The sequence below is a fragment of the Aulonocara sp. 'chitande type north' Nkhata Bay genome, linkage group LG3 (assembly GCF_057382095.1).
Source record: "Aulonocara sp. 'chitande type north' Nkhata Bay isolate Kocher_YH1m ecotype deep benthic linkage group LG3, A_spYH_male_GT1.1, whole genome shotgun sequence".
NCBI lineage: Eukaryota > Metazoa > Chordata > Actinopteri > Cichliformes > Cichlidae > Aulonocara > Aulonocara sp. 'chitande type north' Nkhata Bay.
The window spans coordinates 67,239,813-67,248,528 of record NC_141346.1 but is presented as its reverse complement, the minus strand read 5'-3'; the positions used below and the strand labels follow the sequence as shown (position 1 = coordinate 67,248,528).

Sequence of the window (8,716 nt, the reverse complement as noted above, 5' to 3'; positions counted from 1 at the left end):
GTGTTTTGTTAACAATAGACTCGGTTATGTGAAAATATATGAACACTTGAAAATAAGGCACACTTGATTATATTGTATTTGAATATAAGGCACACTTGATTATATTGTATTTCATAAAAATCCACTTACATTTCCCTCCTGATGTTAATATATTTCACAGGTTTTAAATCAATGCATAGTCACTTGTTAGTCACATTTTCAACTTGCATGTCATTCAGTGAAGTATTTAAACAGCAGCTCCATTAAGACCATAGTAGGGATTTTCCACTCTTTCCTCCATGATCAGCATATCATACTCGCGATAAGGATCTTCCATGTTTCTCTGGATCAAGACATAATTTCCTAACATACGCTTGAACATGTTTGTCATTATGCTTCTCAGACATGGGATAATACAAGCAGTGAAAAGGCAAAACAGTAACATCACATTGAAGAGGGCCAACAGGCCTTTAATCAGTAAGGATTTCCAGGAGCCACTCAGCAACCAGTCCCACCAGCCTTGCCTATCGGCTACGTAGTCCTGCTGCTGAGCGTCTCTCAATTGTTTCAGAACATTCAAAGCATTTGTCATGTTTAATGAGTGTATGTTGTCAGGTATGTAGGTGCAACATGTAGTGTTAAACAATACGCAGAGACCTCCTTTCTCTGCAAGAATGATGTCTAAAGCCACTCGGTGTTGCATGACAGTGATGCGGATTGCATCAATTTCTTCATTCTGTCCTTTGTCAATGCGGGTGGAGGCATTCAAAAACAGTCCAAAACGATAGTCTAAAGTCTCTATTTGTAGTGCGTGCTTTCCTACTCCTACCCAGTGAAACAGAGCGTGCATTACCTTCTGGCCGGTGGTCCAGAGTTTGAAGTCGTCTGGTACATCAGATCCATGGAATGGATCATGGGGCTTGATTTCTACGTCGCGTTTAACTCTGGCGTTGTTGTGCACTGTTATCTTAAAGGTGTGGTCTGAGATGAAGATAGGTGCACAGCATCCTGACCAGAAAGGTGGTAGAATAAAGTATGCACGCTGTCCGCACAGCCATGCCATACCTTGTACCCAATAGGTGCCATTTACACGTCGGTGTCTTTTGACTGTTCCATACTCCACTTCTCCATAGGTTGCGTTGAAGTTGCTGGTATGGCCCAGGGGGTGGCGTCCTTGCTCTGCTGCTTGATAGAAGCACAGAGGATGCTGTTTCTCTTTAGGGGCCATAAAGACGGGGAAAGGGACTGAGGCATTTCTGTTCTTCATTGTCATGTCTACCCAGAATTTGTCGTCACAGGTTCCATTCTTCAGACCTTCTGCCCACAGGTGCAAAGCTTCAATTCTGATTGCAACATGTTGTCTTCCAATGCTGGCGAAACTTGCTGCACACTTACTTTGCCAGTGACTGTTCATCATACGACCATATATGGTTGGGTGGACAGATGTACTGGGCATGTGAGAGCAGACATAACAGCCTCTTTCTTTTGTTCTATTGTATATGTATCGGTACCAGGCATTGTTCATCCAGGGGTGAACGTGGTCTTGGGTCATCTCAGAGAGGTGGGAATTATCATGGGTCCACCTCTTAGGTCGGGGAATAGTTAGTTCTGTCCTGGGGGCTCCGCCGGGCATCAACCAGAAGAGCATCACCATCAAGATGATGGCCATCAGACAGAATAGGCAACACATGAGCCGTTTCCGTTTAAAATCACAAGCACCTAAACACAACAGCTTTGGGGCTGGGGCTGGTGACTCTTCTCCTTCTGAATTCATCAGGCTGGTTTCCTCTATCTTTGTTGGTTCCTCTCTCTGGTGGGGGGCTGGTTATTTCAGTGGGTGTTTGTTCTTTAGGATGACCTGGCTCACCGAAAACTCTTGGTACGTAGACCGAATGTGAGAAGGATGAGGGCGGGGTATACCCAATCGCCCTTCACCTCCACACCCAGAGTACCAAGTGTCTCGGGGGGCTGGCGTCTTATTGTGGTTCAAACACCTTCTTCACATGACTTTGATGGATCCACAAAGGTCGTTCAGCTATTTTACAAGCTGTCGGTGTAGTAAGCAACACCTGGAAGGGCCCCTCCCACCTGGGAGCGCTCCAGTTCTTTCGCTGGAGGACTTTAATCAGAATCCAATCACCGGGGTTCAACCTGCAAGAGACTGGAGATAGATTACTCGGCAGCTGATTGCTCAATATCACCTCTTTATTCTCAAACAGTTTTGTCATCCATTCTGCCATCGTTGTTTCTGTGATCGATTTATTAATCGGCTCAGAAGTGATCGGCAGGGGAAATGGTCTGCCATGTATGATTTCAAATGGGGTCAGACCACCTGCTCCTTGAGTTATTCTCATCCATAGCTTAACTAAGCTCAGACATTCAGGCCATGGTCTTCTAGTTTCTTCCATACATTTTCTTAATCTTTGTTTAATTGTGCCGTTAGTTCTCTCGACTAATCCTGCACTTTGTGGATGATAAGCACAGTGGTGTTTTATGCTAAAACCTAGAGCTTCAGAGACTTTACTTATTACTTCATTTACAAAATGTGTGCCATTATCAGACCGTATCAAACTTGGAATGCCATATGTGGGTATGTAATGGTTGCACAAACATTTTGCTACTGAAATTGCATCTGCTTTTTTCACTGGGTATATTTCTGGCCATTTGGAAAATACATCTATTATCACAAGTGCATATTTGGAAGATTGCGATTCGTTTAGTTCTATAAAATCCATGTGGATAGTGTGAAATGGGTGCGGTGGTGTAGGGAAACGACCTCGCTTGGGTCTTAAGTTTCCCTGTGCATTGTGTTTTTGGAAAATCATGCATGTTCTGATAAACTCTTTTGCTGAACTTTCAAAATTTTTTGTGTAGAATTGTTTATTAAGTATATGAATCATCCCTCCTGATGACACATGAGTTTGCGAGTGTGTCACTAAAGCGGCAGTTTTATGAAGGGATTTTGGAAGAATTGGTTTGCCATTGCACATCATGAGATTATCTTTTAATTCTGCTCAATCTTTCAACCAAGATTTTTGTTCACTCAGTGATGCTGTCTTCTGTGCATCTGCTAGTATTTCTAATGGTATTAAATCTATGGTTTCTGTTGATAAAACATCAATGTGTTTTTCTGCAGCTGCTTTGGCTGCTTTGTCAGCAAAGTTATTTCCTCTCGTTATTTCTGTGTCATCCTTTTGATGAGCTGCACATTTGCATAGTGCTAGTTCTTTTGGCAACGTTATCACTTCTAATAACTTTTTTAGAAGGTTTGCATGTTGGACTGGGTTGCCTGTAGACGTTGTCATTCCTCTGTTTTGCCATATTTTTGCAAAATGGTGAACTGCTGAATAGACATATTGACTGTCTGTGTAAATATTAACACTTTGACCTTTGTATAGTGTACATGCTCTAATGACCGCGGTCAGTTCCGCACTCTGGGCAGAGTTTGAGGAACTGAGAGGTTTCGCCTCTACCACTCTATCAATAGTCGTGACCGCGTATCCCACACAATTTTTACCGAAAGTATCTTTTGACGCGGACCCGTCCACAAAAACATTACTGAAACTAGCCTGTGGGGAACTATGTATATCAGTGCGAGGTTTTGTTTCCTCTTCTAATTTTTTAATACAGCAATGTTGTTTTCCATCTTCAGGGGTCGGAATAAGTGTGCTGGGGTTCAGTTGGCCACACTTCTCTATTGTTATGTGGGATTGCGAAAGTAAGATTCCTACATATGACAGTTGTCTGGCATGTGTTAGAAAAGATAGATTTGCCTGTAGCAAAATGGAGGTCACAGCATGTGGGACTTTGATGATTAACTTATGTCCCAAAACGATGTCTGCACATTTTTTAACTGCCTCTGCTGCTGCTGCGCATGCCTGAACACAGGTGGGTAACCCAGCAGCTACAGGGTCAAGTTTGCATGAGTAGAAAGCTAATGGACGTTGTTTGTCTCCGAAAGCTTGAGTCAAAACTGCCTTCATGTACCCTGCTACTCCATCAACATGGAGAATAAAAGGTTTTTCATAGTCTGGTAATGCTAAAACGGTACATGTTTGCAATGCTATTTTTAAATCAGTAAAAGCTTTTTCTGCTTCTGGGGTCCACTGTATTTTGTCTTTTAATGCTAGGTCTTTTCCATAAATTAGGTCCTGTAGTGGCTGGGCCAGCAGTGCATACTCTGGAATCCAGCTTCTACAGAAATTGCACAGACCTAAATAACTCATCATTTGCTGTTTAGTAATTGGTTTTGGTGCATTTTGGACTGCTGTCTTTCTGCTCTCTAGTAGGGTGCGGCCTTGGCCTGTTAGTTTATGTCCTAAGTAGATCACTTTATTGCTCCACAATTGTAACTTGTGTTGTGACACTTTGTGGCCTTGTTCTGCCAGATGTTGCAGAACCATCATTGTGTTTTCTTTACAATCATCTTGTGTATGGCCTGTAATCATATGTCATCTACATACAGCAGAAATTTCCCTGGAGCAGGGAGTGAGCAAGATGACATTGATTTCTTTAAAGCTTCTGCATACAGCGTTGGGCTATTTTGAAATCCTTGTGGTAGCCTGGTGTACGTGTATTTTTCATTATCAAAAGTAAATCCAAATAGATTCTGTGAATCTTGGTGTAAAAGAACAGAGAAAAATGTATTTGAGAGGTCAATCACCGAGAACCATTGTTCTTGTGGGGTCACCTGGTTCAAGATGGTATGTGGGTTAGCAACCACTGGAGGTATTTGCTCTGTTACCTCATTTATTGCTCTGAGGTCATGAACTGGGCGATATTTTCCTGTATTGGCCTTTTTTACTGGAAAAATCGGTGTATTACACGTGGCTTTATTAGTTTTCACGAGAATACCTGCTTTCTGCATGTCTGCTATTACTGGCCTAATTCCTTCCCTCGCTTCTGCACTCAAAGGATATTGCGGTTTCACAGGCCTATATGTGGTTGTAGTTTTCACCACTACTGGGTCTGCTCCTTTAATTAGGCCGACATCTGTGGACCCTTGAGACCATAATGTCTCTGGTAGCTTTTCTAGTTCAGGGTGTGTTTCAAATGTTAACACTTGTCATTCATCTTGTTCTGTTGTGGCTAAATGTGTAGCCGGTGTGGTGGTTAGTGGCCAGCATAAAGTATATCGCATGCAGCCTGTTCTGCGGCTTTTTTGCCAGCCTTCACACTCTGTTTTGTCATATCTGTCTGTTTCTACAGATCTCAGCACTGTACCTAACTCCTGCCAGGATGGTTGATTGTTTCGTGCCACAGATACATGAGGGTTGGGCATTTTATTTATGCGCTGCACTGCGTCTGTCTGTAACACTGAGCATACTGCATTGCCACTCTGTCACATACAGGTGCTGTAGGACTAGCTTTTGTGGTCCCAGTCTGTGTACTTGTTGATCATAAATCTTGTCTGGGCCTGGGATGTGTTTATACCACAGAGTGTTGTGGTATTTTGCTGGGTCTTGCCTGCATGAATGTTCAGGTAAATACATATTAGCATTGGCCTCTAGAGGTTCAAGTTTTGGTAAGTCTAAAGTCCAGTAATAATTAAGCTCACCTAGTCCTTCACAAACAAAAATGTTTTCAGTTTGTCTCTGACTGTCAGAGAGTAGGAGTCTGGCTTGCATGCCACTTTCTTCAGGGATGACTCCTATTTTTAATTTTGTTAAAGCATCTCTTCCTAACAGGTTCACAGGGCATGATGGGTCATAAATGCACTGGTTTTTGCAGCCACGGCCACTATCTCTATGTGACATAAAAAGGGGATCGGTTAAATGCTGTTTTGTCACATGTCCTGAGGCTGATTTCACAATTATAGCGTCTTTTGAGAAAGTTACATTTGGGACTTCTACAGTTAAAACTGTTTTACATGCTCCCGTATCGCAGAGCATTTTCAACGGCATACCGTTCACATATATTACAACCGTTGGCTTGGCCTCTGATCCTAGCAGCAGTTGTTCTATATTGTAAACTTCCGCTTCATCTGTTTCACTTCCTTCCTCTCGTGCTAGTCATTCATCACGTCGTCTACGTCTGTCATCATCACTTTCCTGTTCTTGAATTACACTCCTGCAGTCTCGAGCAAAGTGCCCGTTTTTTCCACAATTGTAACATTTAATGTCTCTTTTGTCCTTTCTTTGTCCTGCCTTTTGTTTTCCCTTATGCTGCTTGTAGCCTGTTGTGTATCTTTGCTGTCCTGAGAAAGCTATAAAGCCTGTCTCTGGATCAACCGTGAAAACTCCTGTTTTTTCCTTTTGTTTTTGTAATTTTACTGCATGCTCTGCGTATTGCAGAGCGTCAGGCAAAGTGCCTGTATTTTGAGTAACCCAATGTTTGTCTACATGTGTTCTTATTTTGGGCAGCAGGCCATTCAGAAAGGCATTTTTTAATTGTTGTTGAAAAGCAGACTGTGGATCGGGATCATGATTCAGTCCTGAGTTTTGCCTGAAAACTGGGCGTAAGCGATCCAAATAGTCTGATGCTGTCTCTCCATCCTTTTGTTTGCACTCTCCTATTTTTCCATAATCTGGCCTTGGAGCTAAATTTATTTCTATTCTGCCATACAAGTCATTTAGTTCTTGGTCTAATTCAGCAGTGTCTAGTCCTAGCACTTCGCCGTTTGGGGCATTTCCTGTGAAGTCACCTTTCACTCTTGGAAAACGTAGACCTAATAAATCTTGAAGTACTTGCAACATTTCATGTCCGTTTAACCCCCAGCCGCGTCGAATTAACTCCACTGCATTTCGCCACGGCTGGAAACCTTCGTTAAGGGGTGGGACATCTTTTAGCACATTTTCTCTATCTTTATGGGACCAGGGTTGAAATGCATATATCAAAGGTTCTCCGTCGATTGGTATAGCGCCTGTGGGATCCGCAGGACCACTGGGATGCCCAAATCTAGGATTTGATAATGCAAACATTGGAAACTGTCCAACAGTTCCTGGATTACGTTTAGTCATAAGACTAAGGTGATGTTTTGCATCTGCATATGGATCTGGGAGGAAGGGGTTGTGAGGAGAAACAACAGGAAGTGGTGACGTAGGAATGGGTGCAGCTGCTGCTGCTGCTGTGAGCGGTGCAGGCTGAGGTGCGTAGGGCGGGTTTTTTTTATCATTTCCTGCAGCTTTCTGTTTATCTTTATTTTCTTGTTTTTGGGTGCGTTTATCAATGCGTTTATCATTTTCTGCCATCCACGCTTTAAAAAGATGCCATTCTGCTAGACGTTTTGCTTCTTTCTTCTGACTTTTTTCCTCATATAGCTCTTTTTGCAAAGCGGCTTTTAAAGCAGTTATTGAATCGGGGGTGCATTTGCCTTGCCAAGCTGGACAATATATTTTATGTGGATTTCTCCACCTTTTTGCACTGATTATCCCTGCATTTGAACAGTTTTTTTCTAACCACTCTTCATCTGCTGTTAATTTTACTTTAGTTTTTGAATTACCCATTTTGAACTAATTACGTCAGAACTGTGACACCTTCTCTGGTACGAAGGAGTGGGACGGTGATCAATAACAGGCTTCTACTCTCCCGCTATTCGAGAGAGCGGTTATTGATTTTACGTGATGACGCACAACCTTATTTTCCCACTTCAACCAGTACGTGAGTGTACACAGGAAAACAATTTGAGGAGCGGTTCGACCGCGTATTGGGTCGTAAATGACAACTCACTCCTCTTTGTTAACACAATCAGAGCGCGTTTTTATAGTTTTTATTGAGACTTTCCGTATTATTACGTAACACCTTCTACCTGTTCCGTTTCAGCTGCTTCCCAGAGCAACCGGAACCTGTTCCGTTTCAGCTGCTTCCCAGAGCAACCGGAACTTTTAATAGCGATTTCTCTGAGTCCCCTTATGGACTGAGAATTTCGCTCTTGCCTGTTGTCTCTTAAGTCTCTCTTGGACTGAGATCTGTCGGCGCTTCCAGGTTTACACACTATTTTGATGGAAAATCTCAATATCAACGTATTCTAGCGCTTGGTGGAATGCAGTGTTTCATATTCACCTTACTGTGGCGCTGCGTTTTGAATCCGGCACATCGGGTCCTGGCGCCGTGGGGGCCTGTATAAGACGCTGACCGGAGATCGAATTTGACGTTCCCGGATTTTCTTCTTTACTGTGCACAGGTTTTTTCCAGCGCAGGCAATCACGACGTCAGGATCCGATGAAGACCGTCTGTGGAGAACTAGACGTTAAAAATAACAGTCAGTTATCCGGCTCGGAGGACCAATTAAATGTCAGGGTAGACATTTGTTCACAAGTAAGAGAAATAAGACACTGCAGACCAATTCAGAGATTTTTAAAACATGCGCATTGGTGTGTGGCTCTGAGCAGACACACACACAGAGTGCATGCCTTGTTCCTTTATTTATAGGGCAAAGCAGGTTACATAGTACTTCCTCTTTTAACAGAAAAGAGGGGAGAGTTAAGACATTAGCTCAGCTTATCTGACCTTACGCACTCTGGGGTAAAGAATACAGAAGTTTATCATGCTTATCTGACATCACAGACACTAAAAAAGAATGCATTGTGTTTTGTTAACAATAGATTCGGTTATGTGAAAATATACATTATTGTGTACATTATTGTACATTGAAAGTGTGTACATTATTGTACTTTATTGAGCCCCGTGGGGAAATTGCTCTCTGCATTTAACCCATTCACTCAGTGAAGCAGTGGGCAGCCATTGGGCGCCCGGGGAGCAGTGTGTAGGGACGGTACCTTGCTCAGGGGTACCTCAG

General features: G+C 42.8%; 1 protein-coding gene across 1 annotated transcript; it reads right to left on the bottom strand.

The window, feature by feature from the left end:
- Positions 1 to 226: 226 nt before the first annotated feature.
- LOC147336706 (uncharacterized) lies at positions 227 to 1,633 on the bottom strand. Its single transcript, XM_086286222.1, has one exon. It carries the CDS (start codon positions 1,631 to 1,633, stop codon positions 227 to 229), a length of 1,407 nt encoding a protein of 468 aa, XP_086142348.1.
- Between the last annotated feature and the right edge of the window lie 7,083 nt (positions 1,634 to 8,716).

What these genes read in the sequence shown, in the direction of transcription:
- LOC147336706 (XM_086286222.1), bottom strand. Translation starts at nt 1,633, where the DNA reads ATGGTGATGCTCTTCTGGTTGATGCCCGGCGGAGCCCCCAGGACAGAA.